This window comes from Triturus cristatus, chromosome 6 (genome assembly GCF_964204655.1).
Source record: "Triturus cristatus chromosome 6, aTriCri1.1, whole genome shotgun sequence".
NCBI classification, from domain to species: Eukaryota; Metazoa; Chordata; class Amphibia; order Caudata; family Salamandridae; genus Triturus; species Triturus cristatus.
Window position 1 is genome coordinate 1,631,272,595 of NC_140589.1, and position 16,674 is coordinate 1,631,289,268.

General features: G+C 46.7%; 1 protein-coding gene across 1 annotated transcript in view; it reads right to left on the bottom strand.

Annotated features, from left to right (window-relative positions):
- Positions 1–16,674, bottom strand: part of SLC3A1 (solute carrier family 3 member 1) — a 58,306-nt gene that overhangs the window by 3,890 nt on the left and 37,742 nt on the right. Inside the window, exons 8-9 of the mRNA XM_085612775.1 lie at positions 14,237–14,419; positions 9,261–9,377 (exon numbers count right to left, since the gene is read on the bottom strand). Of these exons, the coding sequence (XP_085468901.1) occupies positions 9,261–9,377; positions 14,237–14,419 (300 nt within the window). The remainder of the gene's footprint in view (positions 1–9,260; positions 9,378–14,236; positions 14,420–16,674) is intronic.

A 16,674-nucleotide genomic window follows, 5' to 3' on the forward strand; every position in this document is an offset into this window, starting at 1 on the left:
CTGGGTGACTCATCCTGACTCTGGGGAATCCCTAGCCCGTCACATGACCTCAACCAGCCAATCACGCGACAAGGCACACATTTTACACTGCACACCGAAGTGCCCACTTCTAGAAGTGGCACTTCCACACTAGGTACATGCACGCCGCACACATCACCGCGCAGCATTCAATCACACGAGTCCGCACATACCAAACTCGGGCCTGCACACCCCACGCATCAGGAACTACTAGGGACACATACATTCCCCATGCATTCCTATGGGAGGGCAGGCCTATCTCACCACATGCACTCAGAGCGCGCACGCACTTTACCCGGGGACACAGGGAAAGTGCGCAGAAACCAAAAAATCACCACACCAGGTCACCAATAAAAAGCAAAAAGGTCAGGGGTGAACCTGCCAGAAGGGCCAAGTCCAACACAACCCCCTTCCAGCCAAAACGCAGGGCAGCCCAATCACCACCGTGATGGACTTCCCTGCTTGGGGCGATAGAACACGGACGCGGGCCCGCAACTGCAGGGACACCCTCCGGTTCTACGCCACGGTGAACCCATGGAATTCTTTATAACACCACTGTCTGGACCAACTGGGCTACCCCACTGGTACTCCCAAGCTGTCCGCGGCCAAGACCAGGCCCTAGGCCACCCAGGTGCCACCGGTCCTTGCCTAATCACAGAGTGGGGGGTAGTAACCCCTGGCACATAGCGGCCATTCTCCACTCTTCCTCTCTGCAAGACAGGACTAGACTGCCACTGGTTCTCCAGCCTAGGGTCTACACCCTCAGGCGGACCAGGAGTCTCAGGGAAGGCTCTCCTCCCCCTACCTCTTCTCCTAGGGTTCCTCCTCCTCTGGCGAGGGGTACACCTAGAACGCCATTCCAACCCAGGGTTTAACCCCTCAGGTTGTACCGGGGCCAGAGGTGGGCTCTCCCACCCTCTGCACCCCCTTCCAGAACCCTACTCCCTACCAACTGGGGCGGTACCTCTGGAAGAAGAACCGGTCGGGACGCTGATTACAGACGTCCCACCCTTCAGGTCAGGCTGATCCCGAACCTGGCCTTCCAACCTCCGGCCTAGAACCTTTGGTGGAATAATCGCCTGGCACTCCAGGACTTTGGGGGATTTACACTCCATCCCCCTGAGGCTATCAAATGACACATATGTCGAGCGACTGTCTGTCTGGCGCTGATCTCCCGTCCCCTGTCCACCTGACAGTGCGCGGAGATCCCCCAGAACAGAAGTGGTGTCACCCTGGTCACTACACGGGATCCTAGCCCAACTGGGAAGTCCCTGACCCACCGGCTCTTCCACTGGGGAACTCATCCCCCAATCACTCACGCTGGACTCCTGTACCCTCCCTACCGGAGCGGTACTGCCAGACTCCAGAACCACAGGAGCCCTGTTTACAGACGCTCCAGGTCCTCTACTCACTAAGAGATCTTCCTCAAGTGGACTAACAGGACAGCCTAGGTCCCCAACTTGGTGTTCCGTCATGAAACCATCCAAGTCCTGAGGTAGGGTTTCGTGCGTCTGGGGACCCTCGGTCACCCCCTCACTCCTGCTCCACTGAGCCAGGCAGTGAGCCCCTACACCCTCCTCGCTATCCTGGGACCTAGCTGGGCTACACTGAGCCTCCTCCACCACGCTGGGCTGGAGGATCTCTGACCCACTATTGTTGGAATCACTCACTAATGACACTAGAGGACCTCTAGCACTTTCCCAATGGTCTGCTTTTTCTGCAAGCTCAAATGGCTCAGACAATCCACACCCCAACAGGTGTTGGCGCAACCCCGGCACACAACAACTGAGCAGGTGTTCTTTGAGAACCAGATCATACAGGTCGTCATAAGTACGTTCCGAGTTCTGATCCACCCAATCGGACAGTACCTCATTACATCCCTCCAAAAACTCCTCCCAAGACTGGTGAGACAGTTTCCTACTGCCCCTGAATTTCAACCTATACTCCTCCTCTTGGGGAACAGGTACCATACTCGGGGAACTGGGAATGGGACTCTCTGTACTGCACTCTATATCGCTGCCACCACTGGACTCCACCCTCACTGGGGAATCCAGAAAACTACCACTGTGCTCAGGGGACAGGGAAAGGGATGAGGCGCTATCTCCTACGCTGGACCCAGCAAGGGACTCCCTACCTACGGGGTCCTCACTCTCTACTGGCGTCCAGGTACTGTCATCTTCTTCTGAATCTCCAGGGCTCCCCACAGACCCACCACCCTCCAGGTGAGAGGCCCGGGCCCTGTCTTCCTCACTGCGCTCACGTTTCCATTCACCTGCTTGCCATCCAAACATGTGGTTCCTCAGTTCGTACACAGTGTCTGACTCTCTCACCCCTATGTTTCTCTCTCTAGAGAACCTTTCTAACTCCTGCATACTGTAATAAACTAGATCACTGGGATCAAAAGCAGGCTCCATTCTGGCAGACGTTCTAGAGAAAAGATCACACAGGGAACCTAGGGGTCTGCGTTTAACACAGGAGCACACAATTCACAAAGGATTCAGCAAGCTCTCTATCCCAGAGAACTCACACTCACTTGCCTAGTGCCACACACCATTCATCCACACACACAACCCTCCCCTCGGACTGGTAAGGCAGTTTCTACCACCCCTGATTCCTCAACCTGACCACCACGTGACACAGGTACCAACTCTGGGCGCAGGGCGGGGGACAAATGTACAGGACACTATTACGCTGCCACCACTGGATCCAGAAAACACAATGCACTAAGGGGGATGATCTACCCTCCCGAGCTAGGGACACCTAACTAACAGTGCACAAGAAACACATTTCCAAAGAAATGACATTTAAAAACAAACTTAGAACAATAATCCCTATACCATGTGATTTATCTAAATGCAGAGTTTTGTAGTGCGGCCAGTTGCCGCTGCGGTACAGCGCAAACGCAAGTCCAAATCCCACCGCTGATCACCAATGTTAGAAATGGGATTTCTGGTTGGCTGAGGCTTGCGCCAAAGCCAGGCAGAAACCACCACTCTAGTCAGGGCTGGAGAGTTACACGCCAAAGATAACCCCTGCTCACCCCCTTGGTAGCTTGGCACGAGCAGTCAGGCTTATCTCTGAGGCGATGTGTAAAGCGTTTGCGCGCGCACCCAGCAACAACACCCAAGGCCCACCACAAAGGAAACTCCACACAAGGTATTCTATAAAAATAGCCTTTGTATTATACACAACACATCAGATAAAAACACACACTTTACAATGTGCCACCAGGCACGGGCAGAATTTACAAGGGATTATATGTACAGGGGACAGGGCCACATGGACCACTGTCAGGAATTAGCACTCTTAGAACATAGCACTTAGAACATAAAATTACAGTTGCACAAAATAACATATGTAGCACACAACCAGTAACTACTGGTATCAGGTAAGTACCACCTACGCAACCCTAACCACCTTAGGAAAATATTGCGCAGGGAATCAGGACCTCACTAGCACCACCTGTACTAGGGAGAAAACAACCACCTAAGTATCACAATACCTATAGGGGTAAACGCACATTACACATGATGCATCACATTCAGAGGGGTAGAACAAGGCACATGACGCATAAACACATTCAGAGGTGCAGTTTAGGAAGAATAGCGCCAAACTCACATTAGCCACCACTGTGGCAGTCCCTAGGCCAACTGGCCTTGAAGGGGCAAGGACGCCCTGTGTCCAGCAGAGTCTGGGGGGCGCCTGCGCAGGTTACGCAAACCAGGGCGCACAACCTAAACGTTGCAGCTGCCCACTAGGTGCTGGGCAGCTGGAGAAAGTGAGCGTGGGCATCACTGCGCCTTCTAAAACAAATGTGGCACTCTAGACAAATGAGGGGGCCAATGCTGAAGCCTCACCAGGCTCTGGGCATGTCTAATGCCCCCAAAGCGACGTAGGAACCACGTGGGCTCTCAACCAATACTCTGCCCCTTTGTTGGAGCCTCGTGGGCTCAAGACAGCCGGAAATGCCCCCTAGAGCCTTCTAGGCTCGAGAAATAATGGCCCCGACGTTGGAGCCTCGAAATGCTCGTGCACAAATGTGGGGGGTAATGTTGGAACGCACCAGCGCTCTCGAGCACACAATGCCCCCGTACGTTGGAGTCCCACACGGGGGACTCTTTCACAAAATGCCCCCGTTCGTTGGAGTCCCACACGGGGGACTCTTTCACCCTGCTGCCCCCTTCCAACGAGGCGCCCCGTACTTGGAGCGTTAGGCGCTCGGTCTCCACTCGGCCCCCACTCACCGGGACTGCTGCTCCGGTCTCGGCGGCGCTGCTCTTCCTTTCGCCCGGGCCCCCTCCTGGGACCCGGGACTTGGGGAGCGGAGCCTGCCGGGCTCCGAGCTTCCGGATTCCTCTCTCCTCCGGCCAGTGCAGGAGCGCGAGGTGGGCTCTCGTCGCTTCCTGCTTCAAAGTCCCGCCCACGTCCCAGTCAGCGTTGCCTGACTTCCTGGGCTGCGGCGGTGAGTTGCGATCGCGGTGACGCGGGGTAGGCACCCGCGAGGGGGGGATGAAATTCAATACGGCAAAGTCCCTGGCGGGGTGGGCACCCGCTAAGGATATTAATTTACCAACAAGCACACCACAATGCGGTGTGGGCACCCGCCAATTAAATAATTAAATACGCGGGGTGGCTCCCGCTCGGTCGGCAAAAACGGGGCAAATGCCGGGTGGGCACCGGCTGGCGGCAATAAAGCGCTCCTGAGCGCTAAGGGTGAACAAAAGCGCTTCCAGGCGCTTGAGGACACAAATGAAGCGCTCCCAGCGCTTTAAAGGAGGATCCCCGTAGAATCCAGCAAAGTTCTTCCCTGCATGCAGCAGGGCAGGGGTGGGGGGCAAGGCTGGACCCAGAGCCAGCTCACTGGGCCTCCAGGCAGGGAGGTAGTCCAAGTGGCGGTCCTCTGGTCCAGCAGCAGCAGCAGCCCCACTCAGGTAAGATCCTGGCAGAGAACAGTTTCTGTGGGGACACAGCCCCATTTTTATACACTAAAACCCTTTGTTCTGGGTTCAGGGTGAGGGGGAAAACCAGTCGCAGCTGGTTGGGGAGCACCCTTGATGTGCTCAGCCCCTCACTCTATTCACTGGCAGGGCTAGGGTCGTCAGTCGCACCACAGGGGGCGGAGCCAGCATTGTGTGGGGAAAACCCTGCCCTATTCAGGACCCAGGTGTACTCCTCCCACCCATCTAGCTGCTGATCTCCCCATTCACCACTGGGTGACTCATCCTGACTCTGGGGAATCCCTAGCCCGTCACATGACCTCAACCAGCCAATCACGCGACAAGGCACACATTTTACACTGCACACCGAAGTGCCCACTTCTAGAAGTGGCACTTCCACACTAGGTACATGCACGCCGCACACATCACCGCGCAGCATTCAATCACACGAGTCTGCACATACCAAACTCGGGCCTGCACACCCCACGCATCAGGAACTACTAGGGACACATACATTCCCCATGCTTTCCTATGGGAGGGCAGGCCTATCTCACCACATGCACTCAGAGCGCGCACGCACTTTACCCGGGGACACAGGGAAAGTGCGCAGAAACCAAAAAAATCACCACACCAAGTCACCAATAAAAAGCAAAAAGGACAGGGGTGAACCTGCCAGAAGGGCCAAGTCCAACACTTACGCACACAATGGTCACAATATAGCCTTTCAGCTATGACTTACGGACGCAGCGGTCACATTATAGCCTTTCAGCTATGACTTAAGGACACACTGTTATATTATATTCTTTCAGCTGTGACTTACGGATGCAATGGTCACATTATAGCCTTTCAGCTATGACTTACGTGCGCACTGGTTACATTATATTCTTTCAGCTGTGACTTACGGACGCAGTGGTCACATTATAGTCTTTCAGCAATGACTTACGGGCGCACTGTTATATTATATTCTTTCAGCTATGACTTACGGACGCAATGGTCAAATTATAGCCTTTTAGCTATGACTTACGGACGCACTGTTATATTATATTCTTTCAGCTATGACTTACGGACGCAATGGTTACATTATATTCTTTCAGCTATGACTTACGCACACAATGGTCACAATATAGTCTTTCAGCTATGACTTATGGTCGCAGTGATCACTGTATAGTCTTTCAGCTATGACTTACGCACACAATGGTCACAATATAGTCTTTCATCTATGACTTACACACACAATGGTCACAATATAGTCTTTCAGCTATGACTTATGGACGCATTGATCACTGTATAGTCTTTCAGCTATGACTTACGCACACAATGGTCACATTATAGCCTTTCAGCTATGACTTACGTGCGCACTGGTTACATTATATTCTTTCAGCTGTGACTTATGGATGCAGTGGTCACATTATAGTCTTTCAGCTATGACTTACGGACGCACTGTTATATCATATTATTTCAGCTATGACTTACGCACACAATGGTCACAATATAGTCTTTCAGCTATGACGTACGCACACAATGGTCACAATATAGTCTTTCAGCTATGACTTACGCACACAATGGTCACAATATAGTCTTTCAGCTATGACTTATGGACGCAGTGATCACTGTATAGTCTTTCAGCTTTGACTTACGCACACAATGGTCACAATATAGTCTTTCAGCTATGACTTACACACACAATGGTCACAATATAGTCTTTCAGCTATGACTTATGGACGCAGTGATCACTGTGTAGTCTTTCAGCTATGACTTATGGATGCAGTGATCACTGTATAGTCTTTCAGCTATGACTTACGCACACAATGGTCACAATATAGTCTTTCAGCTATGACTTACGCACACAATGGTCACATTATAGTCTTTCAGCTACGACTTATGCACACAATGGTCACATTATAGTCTTTCAGCTATGACTTACGCACACAATGGTCACAATATAGTCTTTGAGCTATGACTTATGCACACAATGGTCACAATATAGCCTTTCAGCTATGACTTACGGACTCACTGTTATATTATATTCTTCCAGCTAAGTCTTACAGATGCAATGGTCACATTATAGCCTTTCAGCTATGACTTACGTGCGCACTGGTTACATTATATTCTTTCAGCTGTGACTTACGTGCGCACTGGTTACATTATATTCTTTCAGCTGTGACTTACGGATGCAGTGGTCACATTATAGTCTTTCAGCTATGACTTACGGGCGCACTGTTATATTATATTCTTTCAGCTATGACTTACGGACGCACTGTTATATTATATTCTTTCAGCTATGACTTACGGACGCAATGGTCACATTATAGCCTTTCAGCTATGACTTACGTGCGCACTGGTTACATTATATTCTTTCAGCTGTGACTTATGGACGCAGTGGTCACATTATAGTCTTTCAGCTATGACTTACGGACGCACTGTTATATCATATTATTTCAGCTATGACTTACGCACACAATGGTCACAATATAGTCTTTCAGCTATGACTTACGCACACAATGGTCACAATATAGTCTTTCAGCTATGACTTATGGACGCAGTGATCACTGTATAGTCTTTCAGCTATGACTTATGGACGCAGTGATCACTGTATAGTCTTTCAGCTATGACTTACGCACACAATGGTCACAATATAGTCTTTTAGCTATGACTTACACACACAATGGTCACAATATAGTCTTTCAGCTATGACTTATGAACGCAGTGATCACTGTGTAGTCTTCCAGCTATGACTTACGCACACAATGGTCACAATATAGTCTTTCAGCTATGACTTATGCACACAATGGTCACAATATAGTCTTTCAGCTATGACTTACACACACAGTGGTCACAATATAGTCTTTCAGCTATGACTTAAACACACAGTGGTCACAATATAGTCTTTCAGCTATGAATTACGGATTCAATGGTCTCATTATAGCCTTTCAGCTATGACTTACGGGTGCACTGGTTACATTATATTCTTTCAGCTGTGACTTACGGACGCAGTGGTCACGTTATAGTCTTTCAGCTATGACTTACGGACGCACTGTTATAATATTTTCTTTCAGATATGACTTACGGACGCAATGGTCACATTATAGCCTTTCAGCTATGACTTACGGACGCACTGTTATATTATATTCTTTCAGCTATGACTTACAGACACAATGGTCACATTATAGCCTTTCAGCTATGACTTACGGGCGCACTGGTTACATTATATTCTTTCAGCTGTGACTTACGGACGCAGTGGTCACATTATATTCTTTCAGCTGTGATTCACGGACGCAATGGTCACAATATAGTCTTTCAGCTATGACTTACGCACACAATGGTCACATTATAGTCTTTCAGCTATGGTTTTTGGACACAGTGGTCACTTTTAATATTTCAGCTATGACTTACGCATGCAGTGGTCACATTATAGCCTTTCAGCTATGATTTACGGGTGCACTGGTTACATTATATTCTTTCAGCTGTGACTTACGGACGCAGTGGTCACATTATAGTCTTTCAGCTATGACTTACAGACGCACTGTTATATTCTTTCAGCTTTGACTTACGGACACAATGGTCACATTATAGCCTTTCAGCTATGACTTACGGGCGCACTGGTTACATTATATTCTTTCAGCTGTGACTTACGGACGCAATGGTCACATTATAGCCTTTCAGCTATGACTTACGGACGCACTGTTACAATATATTCTTTCAGCTATGACTTACGAATGCAGTGGTCACATTATTTACAATCTCAGTGACTACAATATAGATTGTGAACCACGGAGGAGAGGCTGAGCATTAGACTGTGAGTTAATGTAGTTGGACATATGTGCACTCTTGGGGCGCACGGCATGGCAGAGTTCAGGATATTACCAAACGTTTCCATTGCTCAATACTTAATAATTAAGGTCAGTACAGCAATCACAAAGATGTTATATGCTCTCAGGGTTGTAGTCTACGCAATGCCACCTTCCACACAAATCTACCATTATTTGATGGCAGGAGTCTGAATTTCGCTGTCTTCCGTGGAAGGGCGGGCCACTAACCTTCAAGACTGAAGCAGGCACTGATAACAAATGTGAGGCTTCATATCTCAGAGAATTCCATTAGCATTAGGATTAATTGCATGCTCTGTACAGAACAGATATTGGTAAAAGTCATAGAAGCCATCTAAGCTCTTGGCTTTTTACTGTGATAAAATTCATCAATAGCATAGCTAGCTGTATTCTGCATGTGTGAAACGCATTTTACTGTCTGCTGTTAAACATTCTTTTAAAAAGACGAGTGATCCGGCAGTGGGATCCAGATACTCACCTCTACATTTATCGCTGTATAGTCTTCATTAACAGGCAGCCATGTTTCATTGGCTGTGGTGAAACCTGCATTGGGGTTTGCATCCCACTGCATTGGGGTTTTTTCTGGATCTTCGCGCTAAAAACATAAAATGCATCGTATCAGCGATACCAACATTGACTGTGTCATGTTCCAATACAACATGAGTAATATGATCTGAAAGCAGCAGCAACACACATATTGCAATTAGTTATGTTTTGGAGTATCTTGCAACATCTCACTAAGGCATGCATATTTCCTGAGGGTAAAACTCCGCCATCTGAGTCATCCTCTGGGAGACCACATTACGCTGGAGTGAAGGAGCATTGATGCTGCTGCATGGATAAGATCGGTGGACTTTCTTGCTGAGTTGTGGAGATTGCTTGGACCTTCACCTCGGTTCCATAGCACCCTAGCAGCAGGAGGGGCAGCAATGGGCCACAAGAGTATAGTTGCTGAATGCCATTTCGGGAACCTAGAGCAGTATCTAGGCAAAGAGTGTCTCTCTACCCTGCTCTCAGAAAGCAGTGAATGAAAGTCTCAAGTCACGGTTCACATCCACTTTTCATTCTGGTCTGAGAGTGGACTATTGCACTCAAGGGCGACTGGATCTCGAAATTTCATGTGAGGGTAAAATGAGCAGGAGCTGAAGACGTTGAGGATTTTGGGACTCCATTTGATGAAGCTCTAAGATCATTTCAGTTGCGTTTTTCAGGACGGCATGGAGCTGTAGGAAAGCCTGTGAAGTGGCAGAGAGGGGTAAATCTACATCAGAACCAAACCCAGAAGATATTCTGGTGAGAATCGTGAGCAAGAGCTTCACCATTGGGACAAGTGAGAGCAGAGCGGTTAAGTAGGCTAAGAACTCCTACTCTAGCAAGAGAGACAGATTACTGTGATTATGCAAGAGACTCACCTGAGTGCCTCATACACACAATGCTAGGGAAGCAGGGTGAGTTCATGAGATACACCATTCCACAATCCCCACGCAAGGTATGGCGTTTTGGACAAGGGAGGACTTTGGGAATCGAGAGAAGGAGAGTGATCTGGAACACCTTTGGGAAGTGACTTATAGCACAAATCTGCAAGGTATCCTCGATAAAGGATAGAATACATTAACAAAAAAGCAAAGCTATTAGGATGTACTTCCTAACCAAGAAGCATAAAGTATAATCATAACAATCCTCCAGAAATTCAAAAATATATCAGACTGGTCCCTTCAGTGATAGGATGTATCTTCCATGGACACGTTGTACTTCTCTGTGGCAACCTGCGCGGGCTATTCAACATACTCAACGCGGGGATGGGGTTTTTGGCCTACGGCTTATTCAGCCTGGAGCCACCAATACAAAAGGGCTGAGGAAGGATCTGAAAAGACTGCTGCTGTTACTTCTGCTTGGAGACATCTCCTACGCTCTAGCATGAGGAGGACAGCAATTGTTGACTGGTGTGTGTATGCCTCTCCCCTGAATCTCAGCTAGGTAGCATTCCACCTAAAAATGGATCGAATGATGACGGTGTCTCTATGTTTTTAGGCCAAATTTTTTAACTGTATCTGTGGCTGCTATAAATAACTTCCCTTACAACCAGGTGTAAGGGAAACCCTACTGACTCCATGATCTTCGCTAGAACTTTTCAGTAACAAGTATCCCCCTCCCACGGGGATACACCCCAATAGAATACTACTATTTAGCGTCTTATATATTTTGTACAGGAATGTATTTTATCTAGGTTTTTAATTTCTGTTTTCAAAAAGCATGTTTTGGTAACTCCATATGCTTTAATATGCACAGTATGTTCAGGTTTTACTTCACTGAGTAAGAATGATTTTAAAGCGTCACTGCACAGTTTTCTGAAAATATTTTGGAAAAACAGCATGGATTATTTTTCTAGAAGTGATGAACACTATTCGTTCGATGTTCAAACTTCGAGAATACATCTAACGTTTGAAGCCGTGCAGCAGCCTTTGTATGTGTGTGTTGTTAATGTAGAATGTGCAACTCCACCCTATTCAGTGTTTATTTTTTATCTTGTTATTGTCTGCTAAACAAAACCTGGGTGTGATGAAGAGCTGTTGGTTGAAGCAGAACTTAATCATGAATTGCTATAACCAACAACTCTGACTGCGGCTGTTGTTTAGTTGTACATGTTTATGTTTGTGTACTTTTTTTTACATTGCAGAGTGATTCACACTGACCATATCCCTGGCTCAAGCTGTGCAGGTGGGTCCTAATGCAGAAGCCAGTATAAGGGTATGCCCTCCATGCCACTATATCACTGTCTATGGCATGCTCCTAGGCGCTTCGGCTGTATTCATTTATTTGAGTTTACAAGTAAAAAAGTGTGCCATTGTTGCCTGCGTCTTGGCAGTTAAACAAGTGCTGCCACCACTCTGTTGTTTCAGTTTCAGTTCACGTTGGTGTCTCAGGATGAAGGCCTATCGTCCTGGAAACCCTTTCTGTGGGCATCTGTCCGAAACATGTTCATTACCGGCAGTATGGTGTTGTGGTAGCGTTGTTGCTGCTGTCCCTTTCGTTACCGCATCTTCTGACTCAGCCATGGCCCCATCTTCAGGTCCTGGCTGTACTGCTTGGAGCAGTCCCAGGCCTGCTGGCCGTTCTTCTCTCTTCTGCTCATGGGGAGCTCACCCTAAATTTTTCTTTCCCGTGCTTCACACTCTTTGGATTGAAGATTGTGCCACGGGGCTGTCTTGTGTCCAGTCATAATTCTTACCCCATGTTTCTTCTAACAGGTGAGTTGTTTCTGGTTCGGCATAGTGACTCATTCGTTTTAATTATGGTTGCGATTATCCATCCTTTACTATGTTTTTCAGGATAAAATGATTTCCGTGGTTATAATCACCAGATCCAGTTAATAGAATGGTTGCCACTTGCCACTCTGACTAGTAAAATCTTCAAGGTTTGAAGTAGAATGCTAGCTAACAATATGGGCTTCTAATTGGGAGCTTCACTCGACTCGATTTATTCATCTGTATCAATCCAATCCAATTCAGTACATCCCAGCGCATGTGTACAGTGCAAAGGTCACGAAGGGCATCCAACCACTAAAAAAAGCAAAGAGACCTGTGAAACCTAGAATATTGTCTTCACCTGTGCGCAAAAACGGATAATTGCAGGAAGGTTATTATAATACTTAGTAGCATGAAAGAAAGGAGTATTGGCAAGGTCAGTAGTTCTGACTTTTTGTTACTGAAAGTTCTTGTAGGGAGGCTGTAGGAAGCACCAATCTGCCCCAGTAAACAAGCACACTCAGCTTGCGTATCAGTTGCCAACACCCCAATCCTACCCTATCTCTAGCTCGCTTGAACCTGCCCTCGTGTCTGCATAGCTGGCAGTGTGTGACTGAGTCTCTTTGACTATGGGTCTGTTTCATAAAGGAGAACAGTTCTTTCTGGTATGTTTGTGTGCAGACCAGACAGAAGTTAGGCTTGTGTGCCTGTTCCAGCAGTCCCCAACTTAAATGGTAGCCTTAGAGCTCCTGGTAGGACTGCCCTATCTCATCTTGATATTTAGTGCCAAATATTGTACCTAGGGCAGGTGCCCCCCTCTAGGCCACTGTATCATGGATTATGCCATGCTCACGGGGGCTTGGGCAAGCAGGTGCAACAATCGTTGCCCTGACTGCCAGCAGCATGACCTGATTTGTATGGACCCCATCACTTGGCACAGCAAGGTTTCCACCTCCCTACACACTATCACGATGAAATGCAGAGTGCATCTGTAGCATCCCACTGCATCCCAGGAGTGAAGGGTTAGCCAAGCTACACTTGCCCACGGATGTTATTATCAATGTAGGGGTGGAGAGAGCTGCCAGACAAGGCTTACCCATTGTCCAACAGGTAGCAACATATTCTGCCACCCACAAGCATGCTGCCTCTTACTGCTCATGAGTAGGATGCTTGTAGTGTTTCAGGAGCCAGTTTCTGCTCTAAGGCACAGCCCTGGTACGACCCAAGTAATAGCCCGCTACGAAAGCCCAGAAATCCTGATGCCATAAATGTGCATCCATCGACAGTGTTTTTAACTCTGACTCCCTGAAAGTTCACCATTACCAATCCAAAGTAGGCCATGTAGGCTACCTCATTCATTAGGTAATTGTTACTGTTGGAATAAATACAGATTCTACAGTCAGTGTGTTAGCTGTCCAACTGTTCTTTACAGCCTGCTTGATTGACGCTCACCGTAGGCAGGTAGCTACCATCTCCAAAACATTTGTATGTGTCAATAAAGTGAATTTGACTGTTAAATCAAGAGACCTGGCAGGATACCATAGGTACTTACCATAGAAATTCAGGTTCACCTTGTCCTCAGGCTCCACAAGGAACCACTCTCTGCCCACAGCTCGCCATTGAATCTTGCTTACATTCATGACGAATTGAAAATGAGGTCATCATGCGAAGACCCAAGATGTGGGTGGATCTGTCTCAGGAAACATGCACCATGAAATAGGTGTACATGCATGATTCTCTAGTATCTAGAGGTGGTAGAGTACTATTGTTCACCCACAGGGGTCAAGTGTCCAAGAATCTGGTGAGCTTATCTCCCCTATTTACCTTTACAACTTTTCCTTTATCCTTTACCTTTATTTGACCCATATCGAAAATGGTGCAATTTTTTTTATTCCAGATTATTGTTCTAAATTCACACTTAACTAACCTAATACCTCCTGCATCCATGCAGTTATTTTTGAGGCTGGGATTATAAATACCTGATGCACACCTGTTCGACAGGCTACTCCTCCGTAGTCACCTGCAGGCACTGTGATTTACTTATAGCTGGCTTATTGCAAATGAAACAGTCACGGCAGGCGTCACACTGGTAGTAGAGATTGGTCAATAGTTGGTCAAAAATACCTCACACCAATCGCCATCTTTGCGCGAGAGATTAGGTTGACAGTTCATTTATTTTGTTTTAAATTCGGCAATTTGCATTACTTACAGGATCGTGAAGCCCAAAATGGTGTCCACTCTGATTTTTCTTCGTGGTATAATCTGTCATTCCCAGTTCTTCACCGTAGTAAGTAACAGGTGTGCCCGGAAGTGTTAGAAGGAGCATATTTATAACCTTTGTATATTCCTTTCCAACACGGGATGCTATGCGAGGGTTGCTTGGACTTCCCATCTGGAGAGAGAAATGTAAACTTTTAATTACGAAATAGAATAACAAACCACATACAATGTATGTCACTCATCACTTGTTTTATTGAAATAACCTTTTGTTTTTTTACGGAGTTTTTTTTTTTTTTTTAAAGTCCTTTATTACATTATTTCACAATACACAGCTTCCAGCCTACAACCCCTCGGGCCGGCCGCACAGTAGTAACACACGCATTGCTTCGTATAGCACACAGCCCAATGCCGTCAACCCGGGGGTACGGCGGCGCGATAAAGTGCAGATGTCTCACAGTTTCAGTGAGGATAGTGAAAGACTCATTTTGAATTTTGACTAGAAACCAGAACATGTTGCGAGGATAGCGCCAGTGAGCCCCGCAACCGAACACCATTTTTTTACGGAGTTTTATATAGCGCGAACTTGACCGAAGGTATCGGGTATCCGAGCGCTTTACATTTGCGTTACATGTGGACACATTCATTTTTGTTAGGCACGGGGAGATTAAGTGATTTTCCCAGAATCACAGGATGTTCAGCGTCATTGCCGAGACTCGAACCCCGTTCCCCAGATTCGAGGTCGACGCCCTAGACGTTAGGGCAACTACAGCCTTTTTCGTGTGTGCGTTTCATTCATTTGTAATAAACCACACAAAAATGCCTTATATCAACTTTCCCTTAAAATCTATTTTCAATATGTTGTTTTAAAACAATATTTAAAATTAGTTTTTTTGCACTCGCTTTCAGTTTTGTCATTGACTGTGAAATATGTTTCTTAAAAACGAGCACTATGAATAAACTCGATTTTTCCTTCCACCTATTAATACTTAATTTACATACTAAAATTACTCAAATATATGTATATATGTTTTTTAGCTGTGTCCGTTTTAGATTCAAACATTCACGCATCTCTGAAGCTAAAGTTAAATAGGACAGGAACACTCTCTATAAGGGGCTTTTGCATTATGTATGAGCAAAAGAAGGAAGCGGTTAAGCCAACTGAAATAGGTCAACAATAAAGAAGACAGATAGTGGCAAGAAGGTCTGGGGGTGAAGGATGTTTAAACGCTCCCCACCACGGTGAGATCTATCAAGCAGCCCCCATGCTCCAAGTCGATTAGCACTATTGTGGGGGGAGGCCTCTATAAGAGGGCAAAGGGACAATGAAAGTGCTTGCAACAAAACTAAGCAGATGGGAAACTACGAAGAGTTGGGGACTGAGATGCACTTAGAGCAAATAGATAGGTGGAGCCCTTAATCCCCTGACCCGTGTCTATCCCCAAAGATGATAATTAGGACCACACATCCAAACATCAGAGAACAGCCCTATCCAAATAAAATAAAACTGGATGGTGAATCCCCCTAGATAAAAGCTACTGAGGAGGAAGATCATATGTTTGCACCAGTGGCTGCAGAATATGACCAGCCGAACACCCAGCAAGAGGGGCAGAAGAATGATGCGCTGGAGGACATTTACTCTGAACTCCCTCGGGTACCCTTGGTACCTACCACAAGCAATCCAGTAATTATAGGGGGGTGAACCCCTAATAGAAACATAATCGGCCATTACCAACACAAGTAGGTTGCATGTGGATAAACTGGACACTCAAATCAACGTGCTTCAAACCTTAGCGACGTACACCATGGAAATTGATGCCACATTGAAACGATTAAACCAGTTAAGAAGACAGGCACAATATTTTGCTGAGGATAAGCTGGTATATTGTATATGTGACTCAATTGTGGACAAGTTAGCTCTTTACTGGACGTCATATCAACCCTCAAACAGGACATAAAGGCGGGAGTTGCTAACAACACCACAAGTGGCAGGGGTGAATGAATAACAAAATAGAAGGATTAAAGACTGCGGGCCTGATTCACCAAGGTGAACATTTGCTATTCACAAAGGGATTTAAAGTAGTATCTTTAAGCTTTAATAGTGCGGAGTCTCCGCACATAAAAATACCTATGTTTTTATGTGTGGAGACTCTGCAATCGTAAAGATACTACTCATAAATCCCTTTGTGAATAGAAAGCAATTGTAAACTTACACAAAAGTGAAAATTTACCTTTGTGCATCTGGCCCCGAGTATGGACCCCTTTTAGCTCCTGAAACACCCAATGGTTCAGCAGGGGGATAGAACACTTAGGGCCCGCCAGTCGAGAAAAATTTCGAATGGCAAATCAAGTGAGCTGGGCAATTCCAGTACAATTCTTGAAGAGGAAACTAATCTAGATGAGAGTGAGAAGGGAAATGGACGAACACAA